General features: G+C 41.4%; 1 protein-coding gene across 5 annotated transcripts in view; it reads left to right on the top strand.

Annotated features, from left to right (window-relative positions):
• The window catches only part of LOC126162936 (leukocyte elastase inhibitor-like), a 192,561-nt gene that overhangs the window by 114,388 nt on the left and 50,212 nt on the right, over positions 1–27,961 (top strand). Inside the window, exon 8 of one of the 5 annotated variants that reach the window (XM_049919766.1) lies at positions 12,424–12,597. The exons of 2 other annotated variants lie outside the window; for them this stretch is intronic. In XM_049919766.1, the coding sequence (XP_049775723.1) occupies positions 12,424–12,578 (155 nt within the window). In that variant the 3' untranslated portion in view covers positions 12,579–12,597. Of the gene's footprint in view, positions 1–221; positions 536–12,420; positions 12,598–27,961 lie in introns of those variants that run through there. 2 more of the 5 variants (XM_049919761.1, XM_049919765.1) reach the window with 2 other exon arrangements.

Raw genomic sequence — 27,961 nt, 5'->3', positions numbered from 1 at the left:
ATGGCGGGGAATATTCTTGTACCCAGTTTGCTGTCTTAATGAAATAACTATAACTAAAAATAAAATAAAATTTACAGCATTGAGAGGAAAATGAATGTTGTAGAGTTAAAACAAGAAAAGTATAAAAATGTCAGCTAAGAACACATTAAATTTCAGTCTTCTGATATGATGCAGATTATGGTGTGATGCACGAAAACATCACGTGATGCATTCTTTTGCAGCTGTGATTGTTGGCTACCCAGCCTCCGCCGTATTTGCGCCGCCGCGTCCCATCGTCTTCAAAGCGGATCACCCCTTCCTGTTCCTCATACTGGACCAGCAGACGAAAACTGTGCTCTTCGCGGGGCGTTACTCGGAGCCCCCGTCCACATCCTGACGTGAACACATTGCCTAGCATAAAGCGAGCAGCACGTTGGATATTTGCACCGTGTCACACCCATTTCAAGAAAACTGTTTTATAAAACGCTCGCTCTTTACTGTATGAATTTGTTTTGAAAGACAGGCCTATCCTCAAAATAAATATAAATTACGAGTACTTTTGTGTAATTTTTTTTCGCATTAAAGTTATTTTAATTCAAAATCTAGGTACACTTGCTTGTCTTGTAACACTTGTTCCACTTATGGTGGAGTCCACAGTCACATGATCTGACATTTAACGTAGCTTTGCGGCCATGTGATATTCGTGCCACCATAGCCATCCGATAAACTACTCTAGGAGCGTGAAATTACAATGAAATTCAGAGCTGTAGCTGCCTACAGGCGTTGATAAATATCAATGGCGACAGTTGAAAATGTGTGCCCCCAGTGAACTAGAACACGGGATCTCTTGTTTAAATGGCAGTTGCGCTATCCGTCTGAGCCAGCGAGGACAGGGAGAACAGTGCGATTGCAGGGACTTACCGCTGCCATGCTCTCCCATAAGACCCATATTCCCAACTTACTGTCCACACACTACATTTGTAGTGCCCCTGCCCACGGATCCAACGGAGAGCAGCGCGCTTCGTTGCAGGATCATTTAGTAATCGCGAAAGCGTTACGGAGATGATAGATAAACTCCAGTGGAAGACTCTGCAGGAGAGACGCTCAGTAGCTCGGTACGGGCTTTTGTTGAAGTCAAGCAGTATATTGCTCCCTCCTACGTATATCTCGCGAAGAGACCGTGAGGATAAAATCAGAGAGATTAGAGCTCACACAGATGCATACCGACAATCCTTCTTTCCACGAACAATACGAGACTGGAATAGAAGGGAGAACCGATAGAGGTACTCAAGGTACCCTCCGCCACACACCGTCAGGTGGCTTTCGGAGTATGGATATAGATGTAGACTATAGTCATTACTCGCGGCAGTCAATCTACCGATTCCCGTAAGAGTTCGGGTAATGTGGGTGCGCCCGCACTGAAGAAGATCATTGGCCGGTAAGCCTTATCTATATGAAGATGGTACCTTCGGGATCGAAAAAACAGATACCATCTTCATATATAGATAAGGCTTACTGGCCAATGATCTTCTTCAGTGCGGGAGCACCCACGATGCCCGAACTCTTACAGGAATCGGTAGATTGCCGCGAGTAATGAGTATAGTGGTCAGGGGCACTACAAATTGAAACGTCCCCTTAGAACAATTATACATGACTGTGCTGAAACTGACACACAATATTTTTGCGCAACGCAATCTGACTTTCAAAAATCCCTACAAAAGAATGGCCCTGACTAACATTAACCTATACCTTTCACAAATCACTTACCTCACAAAAATCTTCATCACTCGAACTACTGCAATACAGCGAGCGCCACTACTGCCAGCTAAATAAAAGATTCAAACTACGGAAGGCACTGACTACTGACAGGGATAGTTAGCAAATGAAAGATTTTAATAGAGAACAAACAATGTATTTACCTTAATCGTCGTAATAGTCATATAGCAGTTCATGACATCCAGTCTTACAAATTTCAGAACTCCGCAATCTCTCTGCCCACATCCACCACTGCTGGCGGCTCACCTCCAACTGCGCAACGCTACGCGCTGTTAACATCCAGCTGCCCAACACTACAATAGCCAACAACAATGCAAACCAGCCACAGACTGCACACAGCACAGCCAGTGATTTTCATACAGAGCACTATGTGGCGTTACCAATAAAAAAACCTGTACAGTCTACTTACAAAATGTAGTGTGTGGACAATAAGTTGGGAATATGGGTCTTATGGAGAGCGTCCCTGCAGGCGCGCTCTGCTCTGTGTCCTCGGTGGCTCAACGGGTGCCGGCAAGGTAGCTCAGCGTGTTCGGTCAGAGGGTTAGCTGCCTTCTGTAAAAAAAAAAAAAAAAAAAAAAAAAAAAAAAAAAAAAAAAAAAAAAAACCTGAGTCAACGGCTCAACATTGAACTTGAACAGGCGTCATGGGACATACGCACCGGAATCAAAAACAGGAAAAAACGGATAGAGCATCTTAGCAGGAGATCCCATGTTCGCGTCCCGGTCGGGGCACACATTTTCAACTGCCCCTGTTGATATTTATAAACGCCTGTAAGCAGCTTCAGGTCTGGATTTCATTGTAACTTCATTCTTCGGGAGCTGCAAGATTCATATAAATCTAGGAGCACGTCGTGCGTCGATCTGTCTATGAAGCATATAAGATGTTTTCTGTGTAGAGTTGTGCTGTACCAAAACTACAGTTTGGTAAGCTATGTACAATATGTAAATGACGTAGTAAATGATGGGATTAGTGGTAGTATTGGTAGCGTTGGTAGGGAATGAAACACAAATGAATGTGCGACAGAGAAACCAGGAGCCGACGACCTCTTCATATTTTATGCTTGCTTTTTGTTTTACGCGTAATTAGAAAAGCACGTCGTTCAGTGTTAGTCCGTTGTATATTTTATATTTTTGCAAAATATAAACTGGCACAATTCTGAAATACAGAAAACTCTTGATAGCACGATTCTTTATTAAGCGTTAAGCGTTTCAAAATCTCATCATCAGACTGAAGCTGTGGGGTGTACAAGAAAATCAACGATTGCAGATATGTACATAAGTATCAATCTAAGTATAACAGTTTACAGAAATTTCAGTTAGTGCCATACTTGCATTAAAATCAAACTAAGTACAAAGCTCACGAAAGTGAGCACGTAGAGTGAATACGATACAAATCTCATCTCATGTATGCATATTTGATAGTGTCGAAATCTATTCGAATAGAACCAGTGCCAAACTGAGTGCGACGATTAAGCTATCAAATACGTAAACGAAGGCCAGAGGGTGGCGCTAGCATTAACCATAGAAAGCAAGTCAAAGTGGTGCTTAAAAAACTTCTATGCACTGTGATTAATTATATGGTGGTGGTGATGATGGTGGGGTTAAGTTCTAATGGGACCAAACTGCTGAAGTCGTCGGTCCCTAGGCTTATACACTACTTAATCTAACTTACGCTAAGGAGACCACTCACATTAATAACCGAGGGAGGACTCGAACCTCCGACAAGGGGATTAAGTATTTGTCAGAACCTAGTGAGCATCTTGACAAAAATACATTTATGTTACCTTTATTGAAGAGAAGCTCATATTCTAACAGCATGAAATATGCGTCGTTTGGCAACACCGTGAACAACGTCGCAGAGACAGTCTCCAGCCAGTAATCAGAACAGAAGACAATTGCAACCAATAACTGGTGTGATACAATATAAACATAAAACCGATATAGGTAGTACATAAATTATAAGATGTCAGGGAATAAGTTTACACCCATCACCAAATAAAATTTTTCTTAAGTATAGAAACGTCTCAGAAAAATTTATGAATGACTGTGCTGATAAACATGTTACATTATTTGCTTTTCAAACAGCTGAGCAAAACTGAACGTACTCAGACATTACTCTCTTTACTTATTCTGATCAACACTAAACTGACACACGATATTTTTAGTCCGCAGCTCGTGGTCGTGCGGTAGCGTTCTCGCTTCCCCAGTCCGGGTTCCCGGGTTCGATTCCCGGCGGGGTCTGGGATTTTCTCTGCCTCGTGATGACTGGGTGTTGTGTGATGTCCTTAGGTTACTTAGGTTTACGTAGTTCTAAGTTCTAGGGGACTGATGACCATGGATGTTAAGTCCCATAGTGCTCAGAGCCATTTGAACAATATTTTTAGCGCAACGCAATCTGACTTTTAATATTCCCCACAAAAGAATGGCCCTGACTAACAATAACCTACACCTTTCATGAATGGCTTACCTCACAAAAATCTTCGTTACTCGAACTACTGCAATACAGCGAGCGCCAATACTGCCAGCTAAATAAAATATTTTAACTACTGAAGTCACTAACTACTGATAGGCATACTTAGCAAATGAAAGTTTTTGATAAAGAGCAAACAATGTATTTACCTTAATAGTGTTCAAAAGTCATAAAATATATATATATATATATATATATATATATATATATATATATATATATATATATATCAGTTCATGACATCCAGTCTTACAAATTTACTGTCTCTGATGGACACACGTGCAGATCATCTGCTCTGAAAACTCCGCCATATCTCTCCCCTCATCCACCACTGCTGGCGGCTCTCCTCCAACTTCGCAAAGCTACGCGCTGTTAACAGCCAACTGCCCAACACTACAATAGCAAATTTCAACAATGCAAACTAGCCACAGACTGCACACAGCACAGCCAGTGATTTTCATACAGAGCACTACGTGTCGTTACCTATAAAAAAGACCTAAACAGCCTACTTACAGTATCACTAAATGTAGTCATACTACAATAGACGAACATGTAATAAATGACATAGCAGAATCATTTAGGTGAGCCCAGGTAAGTGGCAACAACTTGAAATGAAAAGAACTAGTATACAGTAAAAGGAGGACTTTTTTTGGTCTTTTATATTAGTGTTAGATCGTAGGACTGTCCAGCTGTTATCAGTTTACAAACATAAAAAAAAATATTACGTGAGTATGACCAACTGTAATCATTACAACCGTCGAACAAACAATAGATGACATACAATATAACTATTTAGGTAACTCTAGAGGAGTGGCAACCATTTGAAAAAATGTATGACAATTTTTTCTTGTATTTTACATTAAAAACGTAAAGGTATAATATCAGAAGTGTATATCAGATCAGCCTGAAGCAGATGCGTGAGGACCTCAAAAAATGTCCTAGCATACTGTGGTTGAGGATGCGAGATTATGATCATTGGTTGACAAAAAAAGTGATGCCTAGGCAATCGTAATGTGAAATAGTGGTCATATTATTTAGGATGTAATGGACTTCGTTTGGACTTACATGAAATGTATTTCGAATGTGTAATACTGTTGTAAAGCTATTAATTAAAAGAAAGTCCCGTTGAACAGCTATCGTCACCCAAACGTTCATCGTCCGTACGTTTTATTATTTTTTTCCTTTATTGATTTTCGATTCCCCCTCCCCCCTCCCTACATGGGAAAGGGGGGGGGGGCTGACAGTAGCTTAATACGCTGCTCTACAGCCAAGAGAAGAGTTAAAGAAACAATGGTAAGATAACAAACAATATAAAAAGGCGAAAAACGGTGACTTAGTTAATAACACTAAAATGGTTTAAGGTTGCGGGATTTAAAATACAAAAGCACGGCGTTGACGATGCGGATGAAGACACACAGTATGTAGACAGGCACAATTAAAAAACACGGCGACAGTCTGGTGTCTGTTCACACGAGATAAAAAACACAACGGGTGATAGTATGGTGGCTGTTCACAACACTGTCGGGGGACGCACAACACTGAATATTCACTGGAAACAGCACTATTGGCGACACAGTGGCAGATGGGGCAGGGGGAGGACCTAGACTGATGAGGGGGAGAAAAGGGGGAAGGAGGGAAAAGAAAAAAGGGGGGAGCTGATGGAGGAAGAGGATATAGAAAAAGAGAGGCAGAGCGGACACGAGAAGGAGTGAGGAAGGCAGTGGAGGGGAAAGCAAAAGGACTCGGGGAAGAAAAGGGAGTCAAAGAGAGGATATGTAGGGAAGAACAGGATGGAAGGGGGGGGAGAGGGAGCCCATGAAAAGGACAGAGGGAGGAAGGGGGAGGTGAGGAGCAGAGTTGATAGGAGGGATAGATGGAGGGAAAGAGGGAATCATCTGGGAGGGGGAGTTGGAAGCTACCTCAGGATAGGAGATGAAGGGTATAAAGGGGTGGACTGATCTTCCCTGAAGTCGGCTTCTATACGTTTTTCCATTCTTCTGTAATTAATTCGTTTCCTAACTTTGCAAACATGATATATCAAACTAATTATTCGGTGATATTCATTATTCGGTGGCATTCACCCCCATCAGAAATTGCCTTCTTTGGAACTGAATTTATTACGTTCTTCTTGAGGTCTAAGGGTATTCGTCTGTCTCATATTTTGCATGACTGACTCATCCTAGGCTCTCACTAATTCCAAAGGAATGCTGTCTGCTCCATCGCTACTAGTTCGAGTTGCGTCTTTTAGCGCTGTCAAACGTAACTCCCATCTTATCTTCCGTTACTTTCTCTTCTCCTTCTATTTTGTTGTCCTCAATTTTATTTCCGTTACACAGACCTCCCACCCTTCAGCTTTTATGGCCCCTAGTTATGCATGCTTCTACAGTCTTGCATTTGTCCTGCAGGCATTCCTGCTTATCTATTTTAAATGTCCTTATTCTCTTTCGTCTGCTTCATTTGCTAGATTTTTATATTCACTTCTTTACTCAGTTAAATTCAGTATCTCGGATAAAGTAATGAAAAGCTTCTGATGGCCTAGGAACACGAAATTCTTGAACATTATCCACTAGCTAAACTGCAGACTTACGGTTAGGTAACTAGTTATTTTTGTAGAGTGTGAGTTGTAGGCAGTGTCACGTATACTACTAAAGTAACGATCATCAGAATGGCTTCTTAATTGTAATTGGTATGAAAAATCTAAAGGCTTATTTTTTTACCATCTTATAAGTACCCTGGTGACCAGTTTTAGGTCTCAAGTATGAGAGGTACATTTTACTAACTAAAACTGTAAAGTTCCTTTGATGCTTTTTGCTCACAAACGTACCATAAATGTAACAGAGACTGTCAGGACAGTTTTTAAAACTGAACGCTCTAAAAAGAGAAACGTGTGGCTGCGTTGCAACAGAATGAACTATCGTAAATAATGAAGAAGAGCCAAAGAAGTTGCCATAGCAGTTACGACTTGGTGTGCAACATCTACCATCGAAATTTCAAATTCATGTTGTAAATTTAAGTAGTAGGCAGCAGTCGGCAGATAATGGTTGAACTTGTAACCTCCCTCTTACTAATCGGTCTATCCTGCTTGCGATATAAAATATGACCGTGGATCGCATGTATGCGTAATGGATTTTTACTAATTGGATAAGGCTATCTTTCCCGAAGAAATAATACCGATAAGTAGGAGGAAAGTGTACAACAGATGATGGAAAAGTCTACTAAAAACAAAAAGTAATTAAACTGAACAGGGTTATAATTTGGAAAAACGAAAGTTATTTTGTGCATTCACTCCCGAACAACACTGAACAGAAAAGGATACCACTGATCATAAATCCAAAAGTTACACTAATGAAGGAAAAGGAGATAATTAACGGTCGCTAACCCACTAGGGCTATTTACATACAAAATCCCGTACAAGATGATGAGAAAGAAAAACGTGTATTATTAAACACTGACGTGACACCTGAAGGTAGTCAAGTTTTTTTTTACACTAATTTTAAGTACGTAATGATAAAGGAAACTGAGAAGTCACTCTTACGTTATGTTTGTAATTAAAGTTTGGAAAAAACTGATCGAGTAATGATTTGAAAATATGCAATTAAACTGTATGTTAGTACTGAACTTCATTACGTGAACATTGACTTTCAGTGACCTCAACGTAACGTCATCAAAGAAATTTAGAAAAAAAAGCAAGCACTTTTACTTTGCAGTTACTTATTTTGCAAATTGGATTTCAAATTATTGTCTGAACAGCTGAGCCTTTTTTACTGACTTGAACATAAATAAATAATAGAATACGTACCAAACCAAACAGCCATGTGCTCCAAGCTACATGTAAAATAAATAAAACTTCGGCTCTCTTAAATTGTGCATTTCTTTAGATTTGGATTTTTCCAGTGATTGATTCTCAAACTTGAAAAATGAAATTGCTTTACATTACTCATACACTGAAGCCTCTGTTGTACAACAGTTACTTGAAAGTCCACTGAGGCTACAATTCTTAAACATGAAATTATTCATTAATAAACTGGCTGTAACTATTCAATTTGTTTCTTAAGGCACTCGGTTAGCATATAAGGAAAAAAAAAAAGGAACAAGGACCCTTCTTGGTAACAATGTCTGAGGACAATGAGGACACAATGGCCCTGAGTTTACCTTATTATTATTTAAATAAATTTTATTCATCAAATCACATTCAATTGTGCTGCTAGGTTAGCCATTAACACTTTCTACCAATGAACAGTCTTACTTCAGTGCTGGGCATACGACGAAACTCGGAGCCGACGACGAAACTGTGTTGCTGGAACTGCTGGTGTTGTTGAAGATGGTAGCATCTTCAACTACAGGAAGGGGCAATCGTAACTAATACAGCCTCTTCCGCCCGTCCACTGTCATTACTCGTGCCGCTAGTCACATGGCCGGCGCGCATACATGATGCCACCGAAGAAAATACCCTTTACTGCGAGAGCGTTAACACCACACTTTCGCACACTATAAGCGCTGGAATCCGTCTCTCTCTCTCCGCGCGCTCCGTGCAAAAACTCCCTACCCAAAGATTTTACAACCCACAAGCACTGCTTTTATCGTTGCTAGTCGATGCAAAAACAATTCCTTTGGCTTTTTCCCTGAGCTCATAAGTTTCACAATAAGACACAGGTAAATACAATGAAATGTCAACAGACCTCTACCGAAATTTACACATACAGTGAAGCAATGTCCTTACTTATTAAAAGAAAGCATTTAAATTACAAATATTTACATACAATTCAGCAAAAAAAAAATATTTATCGGTAGCGGGTGCGATGCATCCTGCATTTTCGGTGTTACAAAGTGATCGATAGCAAAAACCTACTAATACCAGCGTTTCTGGCCCCCGTTTTGATCACAACCGGTGTAGAATCTTCCTACACGTTGGCCAGGGACCTGAAGGTGGCGTAGAAAAACGCTAAACTGGTTGCCAAATAAATTAAGGTTAGAAACTAGACGGCTGAAAGGTGTTTAATTTGACACTTCGTATCGAACAGCCGAGTCCGGCAAACATCTCTGAAAAGATCGACATACAGAGAGTAGGCAATATGAGACATACACTGCTTGACAAAAAGAAAGTGAGACATTAGTCGTAGAGAGTATACTACTTATGATGTGATTTCTGTTATCACAAAAACTAGTACAATTTTCAAAGAACTTCGGAGTATTGTCCCACTTATTTGTGTGGCGTTGCAACCCCTCTGGTCTAGATGCATGGACTGATTCATTTGGGAAGGTGTTGTATCCAATTCTGAGCAAATTCGCTTACAACTGGGGTAACTTGTGCTTCACATCGTAGATAGTGGCACTGGGACATAGTTGACGCCGGCCGGTGCGGCCGAGTGGTTCTAGGCGCTTCAGTCTGGAACCGCGCGACCGCTACGGTCGCAGGTTCGAATCCTGCCTCGGGCATGGATGTGTGTGATGTCCTTAGGTTAGTTAGGTTTAAGCAGTTCTAAGTTCTAGGGGACTGATGACCTCAGATGTTAAGTCCCATAGTGCTCAGAGCCATTTGAACGTAGTATACACCCGAGCTGGTCCCACACAAATTCTATCTGGCACAGATCTGTGGATCTTTCTGCCCACGGTACTCCTTCAACATCGCGCAGACATTTCATAGAGGCACGTGCCTTGTGTGGACGAGAATTATCCTGTTGAAAAGTGTCACCACGTTACTGTGACGTGAGAGATAACAGACTAGCTGGCAGGATGTCAGTGACGTTCCGTTGTGCTGTGAGAGTTCCTGAAGCTCGCCACGCCATGACGCCAGGATTAACACCGCTGAGCCTCTACAGAACGTTCGAAGAATGGGACCTCCCCCACGTCGCCGCCATCCTCGCCGATGACGGTCATCCGACGCAGTGCAAGACAGCTGTTCACCGCTGAGCACAAAACGACGTCATTCATTAGGAGTATATGATCTCTGCTCACGCCACCACTCCGAACTCAGCCATTGTGATGTTAACGGCAGCGTATCCATGGGACCGTAATTCCATACTCCTCCTGTTGCATCTCTCTGACCGCCGGCCGTTGTGGCCGAGCCGTTTCTAGGCGCTTCAGTCTAGAACCACGCTGATGCTACAGTCGCACGTTCGAATCCTGCCTCGGGCATGGATGTGTGTGATGTCCTTAGGTTACTTAGGTTTAAGTAGTTGTAAGTTCTAGGGGATTGATGACCTCAGATGGTAAGTCCCATAGTGCCTTTTTTTTAGCATCTCTCTGACCAGTGGTGCTGCTTGTATTAGAAAGTAGGAGGGAGTCCACGACTTGTTCTCGGATGGCAGGCGCGGATGTGAAGACTTAGTGATGTCCTCGGTGCACAATACGGCACCCTCCCTTGTGCTGATCAGATGTGGTTGATTGAAACCTCTGACGATAGGTATGCCTCCGTGTGCAGCGAAACATCGGGCGACTGTAACGTCCGAATGCCCCACAAATCTGTGTATCGCAAGAACCGACCAGCAGGCCAGCGGATACCCACAACGAGGCTTCTTTTAAATTCCGTCGGGTGCTGTTAATGCTGTCTCACATACGTATGCGGCATCCCAGTGTACTACATAGTTGTCACTCAACGTCTGACGCTGTTCTCTCCCTTACATCACCCACCAGGCCTGGTAACAAATTCAACATGAACAGTGCTAACGCTGGTAGCCGTTCTGCTTGTCACAGAGAACCGAGAATTAGCAGTTTTCAAATACTGTTGTGATAACAGAAAAAAGGGGTTTCATACGATGTTTGTCTTACGGCAGGACGTAGCACACTAAACACCGTAAGAATATGTCACTTTCATTAAAAGGGCATTTTTATCTCCTAGCGGCAAATGGATTTTTTTTGGAGACCTACATCTACATCTACTTTTATATTCCGTAAGCCACCCAATGGCGTGTGGCGGAGGGCACTTTAAGTGCCACTGTCATTACCTCCCTTTCCTGTTCCAGTCGCGTATGGTTCGCGGGAAGAACGACTGCCAAAAAGCCTCCGTGCGCGCTCGAATCCTTCTAATTTTTCATTCGTGATCTCCTCAGGACGTATAAGTAAGGGGAAGCAATATATTGGATACCTCATCCAGAAACGCACCCTCTCGAAACCTGGACAGCAAGCTACACCGCGATGCAGAGCGCCTCTCTTGCAGAGTCTGCCACTTGAGTTTGCTTAACATCTCCGTAACTCTATCACGCTTACCAAATAACCCTGTGACGAAATGCGCCGCTCTTCTTTGGATCATCTCTATCTCCTCTGTCAACCCGACCTGGTACGGATCCCACACTGATGAGCAATACTCAAGTGTAGACCGAACGAGTGTTTTGTAAGCCACCTCCTTTGTTGATGGACTACGTTTTCTAAGGACTCTCCCAATGAATCTCAACCTGGCACCCGGCTTACCAACTATTAATTTTATATGATCATTCCACTTCAAATCGTTCCGTACGCATACTCCCAGATATTTTACAGAAGTAACTGCTACCAGCGTTTGTTCTGAGGTTCTTTAGGTTATGCTAAGCGTATTTCAATCCAGTAATATCAACACATTTTTCTTCGGGATTTTCTCCAAACCACACTGATGACTGCTAAAGAAAAGAGTACTGCTGTTTCACGCGTGTCCATTTTCGGAGGCAGAACTTGTACGGCGTTACCACTGGAGAGCACTGTGGTTGCAGGCAACATTGCCAAGCACACACCGCATGTTTCTGAGCGCTCACCAAGCACATTGCTTTCACGTCTGGCATGCGGCTTTGGGAAGTACACGCCAACACGATCCACTATTGCTGTTACCTCTAGCTGCAGTTTACTAGACCTCCCTTACCCACGTGAGTGGCAATGGATTATCCATAAAAATCGAGTTATCTATCAAGTTCTCCCCTTTCCCACGCTTAATACGGAAGACCTCCCTGCTGTTTTGTGCTATCCATAGGTGACGAAAAAGATGTCGCGATTATCTCTATGCAGCAAACAGAATATTCTACATGGAACAGCGTTGTAGTCACCGCAGTTTTCTGTTCCAGTTGCTCTGTTAATTTAATAGAAATTTCACTGCTTCCACTGTAATTTACTTTCAATTATCATTTCGTTTATCAAAAATCTATTGTTTAGATGTTATTCTTTTGTAACCAGTAAGCGTTTCTTTGGGGGCTGAATGATCATTTAATTATTCAGTGTCTCATTATTTTTCAGCAGTAGTGGACGTCGCTGTTGATTCCCTTTTTGATCCTGAGCCACCAAGCCCCACCGTCTTCAGAGCGGATCACCCATTCGTGTTCCTCATACTGGAGCAGCAGACGAAAACTGTGCTCTTCGCTGGACGTTACTCGGACCCTCCCGCTGAATCCTGAAGTGAACGACTTACCTGAGGTTCAGACTGTTGACTGTTTTGTCATTTGATGTAAATGTTGCATTACTTACATAATGAGGTCATAATTTACCACGCATATTTTCTTCTGAAGAACAACACGTCTTAAAAATAATCGGAAACTGAATATGAAACCAGTACACTGAGCTATTTTTACTCCACCCAATGCACCTGCCAAAAATACCTGAACTATAGTGAATTATGTGCATATACAGGGTGTCAAAAACCTTTTGGGTCAAATTTAAGTCGGTGACAGTGGATCCACAACTGATTATATTGAGGTTAGGGAGCCAGTGGTTGGAAATGTTTATTGTGTTATGGACATAGCAGCGCATACCGTAGCTGATAGTAACTGTTCAGTGACGATAGTGTATTGTCGGGAGTTAGGAGAATCCCCATGCCTCCCACATCGGTGGCCACCAACAACGATTCTCTGTCAACGTATGGGCGATCATTGTCCAAAATCGCCTAAGAGGACCTTCTCTGATGCATTCCCTGTTTTAGTGGTCTACGTTACCTGTTATGCAAGATTTGCTGCCACAATTCATGGCAACTGAATCCTTGTTGTCAGATAAAGCATATGGTTTCAACGTGATGGTGCACCAGCTCACTTCGAACTTAATGTTCGCGAGCACCTGAACAATACGTATCCCAATCGTTGTATTGGAAGAGGAGGTCTTGTCTCACGGCCAGCGCAATCGCCCTGTCTCACGCCTCTGGATTTTTCCCCCTAGGATTACGTCAAGAAGCTGATGTATGAAACGGATGAAGACCTTTGAAATGTTACGATGAGCTACGTTGTAGCTACGCTGTGTATGTCCATATCACAAAAGTATGCGTTTACGGCCATTCGTTCCCTATCTCAATTTTATCGGTTGTGGGCCCATTTTATCATCTGTTTCAATTTGACTCATAAGGTTGAGATACGTTTTATATACAGTACGTTTGCAGTACGTTTGTTTTAATTTAAGACAACCAAATATCTCGAAAACGACGCATAATACGGAAAAAGGAAATTCTAGATGAAAATTTGATTAATGAACAAGACATCTGTCTGAGCTGCAACTGGCCATTTCCTAATTGCACCTCGTCCATGGGCGGGGACAGCTTTGCATTTTGAAATTTGAACTCACCATTTTAATTAAATATTTACATTCTACACCAAAAAATACGTACGATTTACTCAAACCAGTGTTCCCCGTTCGTCGTAGATGGCGCGGTGATCGACAAATATCAAGTGTGCCTATTTTTGCAATGAAAAACTGACGCATTTGATTCTACCCTTCATTTACGATGTAAATGTAAACGTTTGTGCTATAGCGTTTGCTATTGATGTTAAAACGTTATTTGAGTGTTTACAGTGTGATGCTGTTGTCTTCAGTGACGACTGCTGACTAAACTGAGTGATACTGCGCTCAGATGTAAATAAGCGAGCTGATGCTGATGGCGTATGGGAACTCTTCTGCGAGTGTCTACCCCACCGTCCCTCATTCGTCGGTACTTGTATCGACGATGTTTACTTGTGCTTCCGTTGCGAGGTTACCTCACTTGCCTTGGCACCTCGCTCTTCCGACGACACCACATTCAGTATGGCTTCAGGAAAGTCGAAGGCATCAGAGATTCTGTTCTGAAGTTGTGCTTGATAATGGAAGCAAGGTTTCAGAAAAACTGAGACACGTTTGTGGAATTTGTGGACCCCCAAAAACCATCGACTTCGTGCAATGGTGAAAGATGTTCGAAATTCTAAGTAAAATGGATGTAAAGTATTAGACAATACAGATGATATACAATATGTACAGGAGCCGAGATGGAACAATAAGAATGGAAGACCAAGAACAAAGAGCTTTTATTACAAATGGCTTAGGAGGAGAGTGCAGGCTTTTGCCGTTTAGGTAAAGCCATATATCGCAGAAGGAATAAAGGAAATAAAAGAATGGTTCAAGAGTGGGATTAAAATTCCAGGTGAAATATTATCGATATATTATTAGCTGATTACTTTTCTACTCTCAATAAAAGCGTTGAAAAATTGTGTAATGAGCATGCACTATGGTTCCGATGGGACAAAACACGATGGACAAAGCGAGGAGGGCAAAAATAGCGGACTAGCACACATGAAGAGGGTAGTCTTGGCTTAAAGAAGGCTACCGTAGTAATATCAAACATCGACCTTAATTAGTGGAAGAAATTTCGGATAATGTGCATTTGAAACACAGCACTGCATGGAAGTGAATCATGCACTAGTCGAGAAATGGGAAAGAAGATAATCGAAGCGTTTGAGAGATAGTGTTACAGAAAGATGCAAAAAATTAGATGAACTGGTAAAATAAGAAGTGAGGAAGTTGTCCGCAGATTTGGCGAGGAGCAGAGCATACGGAAAACATTAACAAGAGAAAGGACAGGATGATAGGACATGGGTAAAGACATCAGGGAATTGCTTCCATGGTACTCGAGGGATAGGTAGTAGGTAGGAACTGTAAAGGAAGACAGAGATTTAAATACTGAATGAATAAATAATTGATTATACGCGAAAACGCAAGTCTGAGATGAATATTTTGATACAGGAGAGGAATTTACTGGCGTCTGAATCAAACAGTTCAGCAGACATTAAAATAAAAATCTATGATTGTCACTATAGCCAACATATTAGTAACGAGAGATTCAGCAATTATAATGTTATTGAAAACAACTCTCATTCGTTCTTCAATCTCAGTAACACATTTTTAATTATATCATATGTTTCGAAATATAAAAATTTAAATACTTCGGAGAAACAATCCAGCCAAATACTCTGCAATCATAAACAGAGTCACAAAAATGTAAACAGAGTCACAAAAATGTGAATGGCATTCCACTCAACAAAGAACAGACACAATAAAAAATCCTTATTTATTCAGGCAAAATTGCCAATGGCCTTGCCGCAGTGGTAACACCGGTTCCCGTCAGATCACCGAATTTAAGCGCTGTCGGGCTGGGCTAGCACTTGGATGGATAACCATCCGGTCTGGCGAGCGCTGTTGGCAAGCGGGATGCACTCAGACTTTGTGAGGAAAAATGAGGAGCTACTTCACTGAGAAGTAGCGGCTCCGGTCTCGTAAAGTGACGTACATTCGGGAGAGCGTTGTGCTGACCACATGCCCCTCCAAAGTCGCATCCAGCAACGCCTGTGGACTGAGGATGACACGGCGGCCGCTCCGTACCGACTGGTCTTCATGGCCTGTTCGGGCAGAGTTTACTTTTTTCATTAATACAAAATTGAGGTGTGACAGTTTTGTGATTATAACTGGGTGCCTTTATGTCTCAGGACGCTTCGCCATAAACACAGCTAAACAGTTAAGTAATTTGGAGAAAATTAAGGAAGAATAATTCGAAAAATATAAGTCCAAGGAAAGAAAATAGGATTTGGAATTTGAGAAGCGACAAACAGATGTATGAGAAAGCTGAGAATGTAGTAGATACAATGAGGAAACGGAGGATTATATTTCATGCCAACATAAAAAGAATGGGTAACAATATGCTGAGAAAAAGTATTCAAATTCTTTGACACAAGTTCAGTAACCCAAATTTCACGGATTGCAAGAGTTTGGAATGATGTACAAGAGTTGTGGATAACAGAGAACGACATGAAATCGAAGAAATATACAAACAGGTCAGAATTTTCGGAATAAAACACAGAAGAAGAAAGGAGGGACACGGACAGAAGAGAGGAGAGAACAACAAGACCAAGAATGAAGTATTGGGTAGCCAAAAGAAGTAAAATAATTTGATGTCATAAATCAGCAGGGTTGTGAAATGCTGAATTCGAATAATAATAATAAACATCGACATCTAAACGGGAAAAGTATTTAGTATTGTCAAATTTGTTTCCTAAGCAATTAAATATAAAATATTAATACTGGATATTAAGTATCTTGGCGCCAAAGCTTGATGCAAGATTTCCTACTATCTGTCATCTCTCAAATATAGCTTAGTCTACTCACATGACTTCCACATATTCGCTAACAATGTTACGTGAACTTCTGTCGCTAGTGGAGCAGGTGACCTGTCTTTTCCACTGGCTTGCATCGCAACAATAGCGTATGTTACTCCGTAAAATATGATAAATCATAACCTGCAAAGTAGCACCTCTGCCACACAATTCTTAATAATTTCTATTTTTATTACATACTGAAATAAAAAAAAGAGTTAAAACAAGGTCCAAACCTACTTGGACTGGGGCTTTATTCACACCATTACAATGATAATACACTGCTATTTTGGTTGAACAAATTCTGAAATTGCATTTAATCATAGAAATCCTAAGATGTTCATATGTACTTTCAGAAAGATATTGCAAACAACGAAAACATTGTTATTATCACTATCAATTGTTTGGGTGTACTATGTGTTTTCAACTTCCATAGGTGAAAATTAATTTTACAAATATAGCAATACAGTATAATAAGATTTAATATTTCTGATTTTCATTCATTTGGTAACGACTCTCTGCTCATTTGTATCCAGTACTAACAATAGAGCCATGCTACTGGTTAGTAGCGTAAATTTCTCATATGCATGTTCTTGTTGGATGTGCAAAATCAGCCATTGATTCATGGTCTTGTTGTTGAATTCAGTTTTGGCATCTCCTCTTTGCTTTTCTTGAATACAGTCTTAAATGAAGTAAATATAAAAAAGGAATAGATTACGTGCATATAACAATATTATCTACCTGAAATAAAGTCATCATATATTAATAATACTTAGAGCAGTGAGAAAATCATCTAAATAAACATACATCAATACAAGTGACACACTAATTACGATCTATTCAGTGAGCAAATAATCGCTTTGTCTATTTTTAAGGAAGCATGAAAACTTATGACAGCTATTACACATCAAACAGCATTGCGACCCTTGTTTTCCTTTAGCTGGGCGCTAATGTGTCCTTGATTACACTGCCATCACCACGCAGTTCACTGCCTTTTGAGTCACAAGCCTTGTAACTCACATCAGTCCTCTGGTGGTTCTGCATACACTCAGCTATTTTTACTGCCGTCGCACTAATGCAGTGCACTCTGATATTTTATGTACTTCATATTATACACGAAATGTAAAATGTTAGTGGCTGATGCCATAGATCATTATAGAAGCATTAAACAAACATTATTTAAATTAGAATTGACATAGCGTAATATAATTAATTACTGAACATAGTACTTATTGATATGATTAGATCTTAATTTTCATTGAAAGGAATGTCTAGTTTTGCAGTGTAATAAAAACACATCTAAATTTTTATACACAGTAGGGTGTAATGTCTACACTGTTATAGATATGTTTCGACATGTTTGTTACAGCTGTTGCCAGTTCCACAGCATTAGAACCTGCTATACATAACGAGTGGTTATAATTACACATTCCCTATTTAACACGTTATAACAAGGAAACTAATTACTGTACGAGTACCAAACTTGGTGGCATTAATGTCCAGAGCATGGGGTGCATGATTTCCATGCATCACAGCGGCAACGTCCAGTCCCAACTATGGCCACCAGATGCCGTGATCAGTCATCTTGATTGACAGTCTCGCATATCTGACTAGCGCAGTGCACTTGTTGATGTGTCAACATGAGCTTGGACAAAAGGAGCAGGACATTACTAGTGAAGCTCTGTTATCAAAACAACAGTAATGCTGCAGCTGCACTTCGAAAATATCGCTGGCTGAAAGGATCACGGAAGGGTCCTCTTTCTCTGCTGTGAAGAGCATGACGAAGAAGTTCGAATCCAGCGGAGAACTCGGCGTCGCTCCGGGAAAAGGCCGACGGCCTGTTGCACCGCAGGTGATTGATGAAATCGCTGTTGCAATGGCAGACAACGCTGCGCGCAGTTCCCGATTGTCAGGCAATGCGCGTGCTGTGTCACGACAGTTGAACATCCCCTTGTCAACTGTACGGAAAGTGCTTCGAACCATTCTCAAATGGTATCCGTACAAGATCCATATCGTGCTGCAGCTTGCACTACAGGATGCAAAACGACGTGTTGACTTCGCTCTCCACTTTCTCACAAGGATTGAAGTTGACGAGGGCTGGCCCTCGACCATCCTATGGACAGACGAGGCTCCTTTTTCTCTGACGTTTGAGGTGAACACACAGAACTACCGAATGTGGGGATCTTCACCTCCAGTCACTGTACATGAAGTTCCTCTATGTAGTGAATGTGTCATAGTCTGGTGTGGCTTGTAACATTATGTGATTGTCTTATCATTTTAAATCATTCACTAATGGAGCAGTCGCTCGGCAACAGCTACAGTTAGCAAATAATGTTTGGAGAATGTAAAAGCTGAACGACCTGTGACGTAACTTGTTTATTGTCGAAGCGCTGTCAGAGATGCAGTGAGTTATTGACTTTGAAAACCGCGGCGCGAAAAACGGACAGAAGAAGAACACTTTTACACATTTTTTTTTTTTTTTGAGGTACGAGATATTCTCGATGAACAGTTACTCATTCTTCTCTTGTCTCCTGTAACTTGTGTCGGACGCGCATGTCTTGCCGCCGTATTATTATTGTCAAAATTAATATTGTTCTAGTGTAAAGTAAATGTGTAATACTAAAAGTACCTAGCAGTAGATTTATTGTGCGACGTGTATGTGAAAACGTCGAAGGAATTGTTTTTATTAAGAGAAGTGCCAGTCAAAACGGCATCCATGTTAAATCCTTCATTGCAGTGTAAGTTCGTCGATTAATTACCATAAATTCAGAGTTAAATGGAACTGGTGTATGGACTATTCATTGACTATAGAATCTATGTCTCACTTCTTCATGAAATTATTTAATTTTCTATATGTTTCTGCCAAATAGAGAGTTCACAGTCACGAATTCTTTCGTCGAGTTCGGACGGAAGTTGCATGCGGCGAAATATTTTCTCCGCGCCATATTTTACTGGTAAATGCATGATAAACTACGGTCCCTTAGGAAATTCATGTTGAGCTATCCAAAATAATTATATTTTGAATAGGCATTTACTCTCCTATGCAATGCAACTTCCGACTGATCAGACGATCCAACAAGAAACAGCCGCACACGGTCGGCGTTCGCAAATATGTTTCCACCGCTGATTATAGCTATATGTTACAGCACAAAAGTAATATATTGTTATAATTAGAGACTACGAACGGGGACATTTATAACTGTATGTTTATGTACACACATTACGTAAACATAACGTTATAGGCTTCACTGCTACGTTCATCATTGGCCCATTCTTTTTTGAACAGGTTGGAGCTCAAGGACCAAAGACGCGCATTGTAACTGGCCAGCATTACTGCGATATACTTTGCCAACATGTCATACTCACCCTACAGGAGAGAGACGCATTGAACTCAACAGTTTTCATGCAAGATGGGGCCCCATCGCAAATCCCTCGTGAAATTTTACTGCCTCTCCGAAACACATTTGGAAACGATCGAATTGGCAGCCGATCGTTACCAAATGCTTGGCCGGTATCGATCGTCTGATCTCCCTCCCTGTGATTTCTGGTTGTGGGGTTACCTGAAGGACAGGGTTTACCAGGGGATCGTTCACACATGTGCTGATCTGAAGGGGAGCATATCAAGAGAGGTAGCCAGCATACCTACGAACATGCTTCGTCCCGCTGCGTAGAAAAAAATCCTGCTCTTTCAGACTCTTCTGGACACGGATGGTAAGATGTACCGTAGCAACACATTGAAAGTGTTTCAGTTGAACTGAGTCTGCATTATTTCTTTTCTCCATGTCCTTGACATTAATGATACTATGTTTGGTACACGTATGGTAATTAGTTTCTGTGTTATAATGTGTTAAATAGGGAAAGTTTAATTATAACCACCCGGTATAATCCAGTATAGATCCTCAGAAATTTCATGGAATTTCTTAATTACAGGAACTTATTTTTTGATAAACTAGTCCTCACTTACACCAAGACTAAATCTCCTATCAGAAAAAATTCTGCCATTGCTCCATGAGTGTACGTTTGTCACTTTCACCATTTTCTTTTTTTGGGTTTTCATCTTACGAAATCTGCCTTCTAAAAGAAAATGTAGCAACTTACTCATAAATATTTAAAGACTTCAACCAAATATTACTTCATGTGGTGATAAGTCTGTCACTGAGTGTGGTAACTCATTCATTATTTGTTCAAATGTCTTGAAGTTCTTTTGCCAGACTGAGTGTTTTAGCACAGTAAGGTCTAAACAGTCTAGCTGTCTCTCTCATCACTTAGCCTGCAGGACTGTATGATGGAAAGTATTTTAGATATATAAACTGGTACTGCTTATGTTTCCCTTAATAAGTTGTGGCCTACTTTTCCGATAAACAGCGAACCATTATTAATAAGAACTTTTTGCAACTAACCAATAATTTTCACGTAATCTTTCTTCGTATTATGTGTTATGACATTACTAGTATTTTTCGACAAGGGATTAGTTTTACCTGACATCAAAATGGTAGAAAATGTGTAACAGTCGTGCCAATCGAAGCGTGGATTGCCGAGTTAAATCCTCGTTTGGTTGCAGGTAGTGGGCCATGCAAATATACTGCAACTAGACTAACAGAAAAAGAAATCTCAACACCATAAAATAATTTAGAATAATGAAATTTCAGAAATCATTTGTGTAGGTAACATATTCAAATGATCAACGTTGGAAGATCACAGGTTAGTGTAATTGCGAAATGTGAAATGTTGTTACATTAATAACCAGTGTAATCGTCGGCATGTTGAATGTCAGCATGCAAACGTGAATTCATTGTGTTGTACAGGTGTTCGATGTCAGTTCGTGGGGTGGAGTCTATGCCCGTTGCACTTGGTCGATCAAAACAGGGGTGGTTAATGCTGTTTCTGAACGATGCTGGAGTTGCCTAATGATAACCAACATGTGCTCAATTGGGGGCAGATCTGGTGACTGAGCATGCCAAGACAACATGTCAATACATGTCAACACGTAGAGCCTGTTGGGTTCCAAATGCGGTATGTTGGAAACCACCTCCTAGAATGCTGTTCATGAATGACAGCGCAGCAGGTCAAATCACCAGACCGACGAACAAATTTGCAGTCAGGGTGCATGGGATAACCACGAGAGTGTTCCTGCTCTCATACGAAATCGCACTCCATAGCGCCACTCCAGGTATAGGACCAGTGTGTTTACCACATAAACAGGTTGATTGCAGGCCCTCAACTGGCTTCTTCCTAACACATGACCGTCACTGGCACCGAGATAGAAACAGTTTTAATGAAAAACTACAACATACTTCCACTCTGCCCTCCAACGAGCTCTCACAAATGGCGGTGGTTTGGGGTTATTGGAATGCACGCTACAGGGAGTCTAGTCCAGAGCTCTCCTTGGAGTAAACGATGTGTAACAGATCGCTGTGTCACTAGGGTGTTAACTGCTGCTCAGATTACTGCTGCAGATGCAATGCAACGCGCCAGAGCCTTACGCAAAACACGATAGTCTTCCCTCTCGGTAGTGCCACGTGCCCATCTGGAACCTGGTCTTTTTGCGACTGTACCTTCATGTCACAGCTGCTGCCAGCAATCATGTGCAGTGGCTACATTCCTGCCACGTCTGTCTGCAGTATCGCAGAAGGTACATCCGGCTTCTCGTAGCCGTTATTCAGACGCAGTGAGGTGCTGATTATGGCATCTTTGCCGCCTTAAAAGCATTCTTGACTTACGTCAAGTCACCGCGACCTTTACAGCATGTATTTAAAGAAAACCTGATTTACACTTTTATTGCACTGTGGCGAAATCTGAACAGATAGCATCTTTCAGATGTAGAAACACGCCTAACAAATTTCGTTTATGTTGCATAACTCCTTCTTGGTGCTGCGCTTTTCTGTCAGCAGTGTTTTTCTCAGACTATCTTGGGGTAATGCTGTACGTGAGCCCATTCATCTGTTGATTCGATGCTTTTCTCTTTTATAATACTCCACTTTCTCCAATACTTTCCTCACTTTCTTTTCCATGTTATTAAATCATCAGCTAGTGCAAAGTGTACATTCCAGTTATTAGCTGGAGTTAATACATCACGCATGTAACGTAGCTTTTGACAACACTTACTCTCCTAATACCCAACTCAACATATACATAAATGCTGAAACAAACATTTAGATCAAATGGTGCTGCTCTGAAGTGGTAAAACTAGTCGATGTAAATGAATGTGGTGTACTTTCTGCAATCTTACTTGCCAAAAATCTAGCTGTTACATCAGTAAAAGCCATAATCTGTACACCATTAAATTACGTAATACATTTGTCTAATTTTTCTGCTCTATCCATTACTAGAATTATTATTTTATTTATTGCCTTTGCATCTTAAGTTATTCACACGGACCCATCCATAACAATTGCGATAACAAGTGGTCTTCAATATTAGCTTCGTGATCTCTCCTTTGTACCCCATTACCGCAGACATTTAATTTCCTTATCCACAGTCTCCTCCTTTGGTATGCCATAAGGAGACAGTTCTTTTACTTCACATCAGTAAGCAAAGTCCTTCCTAATACGAAGTCTTCCGGAGAATACTTTTGTATGTTTCGTCAACAACTTTCTTAGTTCTTCTGTCTCACAGTACTCTGTATCTTCCATTTCAATTACTTTACCGTCAATTGCTTCGTCAATATTCTGATTGGACGCTACAAAATTTGAACTTAGGGCGTAAACCTCATTCCCACTATTTTCATCTATAATATCATTTGAAATAGTTTCCTCTTTGCATATGGCACAATTCATTACTTCATTAGAAGCTGCATTTGCATCATATGCATCTTCCACTATTTCATTGTTATTCTCATCAGAGTACCGGTTGCTTTTATCTTTCCATATTTTAACATGAACATTACGGTGTTTATTCTTTGGGAGCACATATGCTGCAAAAGTTAGTTCAGTTCGCTTTTCAACTACACTCCTGGAAATTGTATAAGAACACCGTGAATTCATTGTCCCAGGAAGGGGAAACTTTATTGACACATTCCTGGGTCAGATACATCACATGATCACACTGACAGAACCACAGGCACATAGACACAGGCAACAGAGCATGCACAATGTCGGCACTAGTACAGTGTATATCCACCTTTCGCAGCAATGCAGGCTGCTATTCTCCCATGGAGACGATCGTAGAGATGCTGGATGTAGTCCTGTGGAACGGCTTGCCATGCCATTTCCACCTGGCGCCTCAGTTGGACCAGCGTTCGTGCTGGACGTGCAGACCGCGTGAGACGACGCTTCATCCAGTCCCAAACATGCTCAATGGGGGACAGATCCGGAGATCTTGCTGGCCAGGGTAGTTGACTTACACCTTCTAGAGCACGTTGGGTGGCACGGGATACATGCGGACGTGCATTGTCCTGTTGGAACAGCAAGTTCCCTTGCCGGTGTAGGAATGGTAGAACGATGGGTTCGATGACGGTTTGGATGTACCGTGCACTATTCAGTGTCCCCTCGACGATCACCAGTGGTGTACGGCCAGTGTAGGAGATCGCTCCCCACACCATGATGCTGGGTGTTGGCCCTGTGTGCCTCGGTCGTATGCAGACCTGATTGTGGCGCTCACCTGCACGGCGCCAAACACGCATACGACCATCATTGGCACCAAGGCAGAAGCGACTCTCATCGCTGAAGACGACACGTCTCCATTCGTCCCTCTATTCACGCCTGTCGCGACAGCACTGGAGGCGGGCTGCACGATGTTGTGGCGTGAGCGGAAGACGGCCTAACGGTGTGCGGGACCGTAGCCCAGCTTCATAGAGACGGTTGCGAATGGTCCTCGCCGATACCCCAGGAGCAACAGTGTCCCTAATTTGCTGGGAAGTGGCGGTGCGGTCCCCTACGGCACTGCGTAGGATCCTACGGTCTTGGCGTGCATCCGTGCGTCGCTGCGGTCCGGTCCCAGGTCGACGGGCACGTGCACCTTCCGCCGACCACTGGCGACAACATCGATGTACTGTGGAGACCTCACGCCCCACGTGTTGAGCAATTCGGCGGTACGTCCACCCGGCCTCCCGCATGCCCACTATACGCCCTCGCTCAAAGTCCGTCAACTGCACATACGGTTCACGTCCACGCTGTCGCGGCATGCTACCAGTGTTAAAGACTGCGATGGAGCTCCGTATGCCACGGCAAACTGGCTGACACTGACGGCGGCGGTGCACAAATGCTGCGCAGCTAGCGCCATTCGACGGCCAACACCGCGGTTCCTGGTGTGTCCGCTGTGCCGTGCGTGTGATCATTGCTTGTACAGCCCTCTCGCAGTGTCCGGAGCAAGTATGGTGGGTCTGACACACCGGTGTCAATGTGTTCTTTTTTCCATTTCCAGGAGTGTATCTTTCTCGTTACAATTCCAGTCGCAAAATCAGCAGTTGCACATGTTTCTATTAGCCAGTACACACCCAATATTATTCCCACTCACCCCTGGAACTATCCTCACCATAAATCTTCTATCCCGAAAATATACTTCCAACATTGCCTGCTTTCTTATTCGCTAACTTATTGTACCCATGGCTTCAACATCCCTTATCCTTTTTGCTGGAAACCATGGAATACTTTTCCTCTTTGTTAGTTTGATCCAGACTTCTTTAGTAACTGCACAAATGTCACTTCATCAATAGAAAAATGTTTAAATACCTGATCCATATGTTTCTGCTTTTAATGTTGTGTGATATACTCGAACTGTTAGGTTGGCACAGAAGTTCGAGTGTTTCTGTTCTGTATGTTAGTATTCCGGTTGCTATGGTTTTATTTATCGGCTGACGTTTTTTATTTGCATTTCAATGTTGCTATTTATTTTTACATATGGTCATTCTGTCATTTAGAGATAGTGGGTTGAGCTGTATACTCTGGAAAGTGGAGATATTCGAGTGGAGATTACGACATATTCTTCTGTTTGAGTTCAACAGACGAATTACAGCTGTGGAGGTAGCCAGAACCATTTGTGACGTGTTTGGGGATAACGCCATTGGACAGAGCACGACAAGAATTCTTTTTTCTTCAAGAGGGTCGTTTTGACATTAGTGACTCTCCACGTTCAGGAAGATTGTCGGGGTTCCATGAAGATCGCTTACAGACATTAATTCAAAATTATCCACGAGAGTGTACTAGACAACCGACATATGTGATGAGCTGTGATTATTTCATCGTCGTGCGACATTTCCATGTAATGCAGAAGGTTCGAAAATGGGGCGTGTGAATATCACATACTCTAAGCTAAAATCACACAAATACGTGGGTGACGATTTATGCATCTCTGCTTGCTCGTCGTCGGTTGACTTGTGAGCAACACCCACCATTCCTATCCTTTACCGTTACTGGTGACGAGAAATGGTGTCTTTATGCTAACATAAGGACAAGAAAGAAGTGGTTGAGTCCAAAACGAGCCAGCAACTCCTCGTACAAAGATTTGTGTGCATCATAAAAGATAATGTTTCGCATCGGGTGGAACAGCGACGATATGGTGTACCATTGACTGTTTCCCCAAGATATAACGATCACTTCTGACCTTTATTGACAACAATTGACACGTATTGCAGACGCAGTCCAAGAACACCGACCAGTAAGACTGTATGAAATGGCGTTACTCCACTATAACACCCTACCGTATTCTGCTTGACTGACAGAAAACACCATGCAGGTGTTGGGCTGGGAAGTCATTCCACATCCACCTTATTCACATGATCTTGCTCACTCAGATTTTCACCTTTCCCGCTCGCTATCGAACAACCTTCAGGAATTTCCTTCCCAGATGAAAATCCGCTCCGAACATGGCTCGACGAGTTCTTCGCCTCAAAATCACGTGATTTGTACAGTTGCGGAATCGAAAAGTTAACCCCAGTGTAGGCAAACTGTTGTAAACAGTGAAGGAGAATATAATTATTATTGATGAATAAAGTCTCTGTTACATGTATCTGATGTGTTTATTAAGCTTATGGATAAAACGCTATGAACTTACGCACCAAATTAATATTTCCTTTTAATCCTCAAATGCTGAGTCCTTCTTTATAGCATCCCTTTCGTTGTATCCCAAGTAAGAAACAATTAATTGTCTATGTGTTAATTCATTTCTGGATGGAACTGCATCAGAATCCTGAATTAGTTTTCCTGATTTGGTCCATTCTTTTCTTTCATTTGGCACCCTTACTTCTTCTCCATTTTCACTTCCCTTTGATTATACAGATAATGACTTTTATGTCATCACGATTCCATCCACTTCAGCTTTTATGAGATGGTTATCCCAACATCTTTCTTCCCTAATATTGTGTCTCTATCCGTTATCCCACAATTCTTCTCTTTGTCGACGAATGCCAGACACTGTAGCTGTTCAAGACCATACTAAATGCTATCAGCATTGTTCTTCCGAGTTCCTATTAACGACAATTTAATTAACACAGAATAAATACGTTCCCTCTCTTTAAGAATATAAACTTTCTTCCAGACAGTTCTGAAAGAAATCTTTGTAACTGTAATGCCCACTATCAGAAAAAATTCTTCCCATAAAAATATCACTGTTCATACTATTTTGTGCTGTGTTTGACCAACGTTGATTTATAACTGCATTAAAAACATTCCTTCTCTACAAACAATACAGACAATTTCTTTCTGTCAACCAGCGGTTTAGGTAATGCAGTAATGAAGTGTTTGAAGAAAGCAGTAGGTTGAGTAGAACACCATGTTGAAAATTGATAGAACTTGCACACCCACAAGAAACTGTCATCAATCACATCACAAAAACCTATTTCCATTTGATTACCTATCCACATTTGGTTTCTTTCTTGTGTATACCAAGCCTCCAGCCTTTCTTTAACATTATTTTCAGCTTATGTACCATATTTACTTAATACCTGTTTATTAACATTAATTTTTCCAGTAAGTTTCATTTATTTTAAGCAAAATACCATCTGTCATGTTAGTACGCTGAGACGGTAATGACTGAGCTCATTTGTAGCTTCAGATAATTTTCTATCTTCTTTATTATTTTCTAACTCACATTGTATAATTTTATCACAAAATGTAGCATATTGATCTGATCTCTATTCCCTTTACTTGAGATCTGATAATAATTTCTGAAGTGTAAAATTATGTTCCCTCAACTTAGTTTTATTTTATCAACATCAAATTTTTTCTGACTGTTCCTCTTGTGTGCTTTCAAGTGACTAACTCAGCCTGTCATTCTTGTGTTTGCTTTTTCATAATCTTTCATCACAATATTCTTAATGTTTCCTATTTCACAACCAGTTTTCATCAATGCAATTTCAAATTCCCTATTTAAATTTTAACATAGTTTGGTAGCTGATCTGTTCACTCATTCATTTCTTTGTTAGTTTGTTCAGTTTTATAACGATAATAAGATGGTTCACTGGTTTG

This window comes from Schistocerca cancellata, chromosome 2 (assembly GCF_023864275.1).
Source record: "Schistocerca cancellata isolate TAMUIC-IGC-003103 chromosome 2, iqSchCanc2.1, whole genome shotgun sequence".
Taxonomy (NCBI): Eukaryota; Metazoa; Arthropoda; class Insecta; order Orthoptera; family Acrididae; genus Schistocerca; species Schistocerca cancellata.
This window is presented reverse-complemented; position numbering and strand designations above follow the sequence as displayed.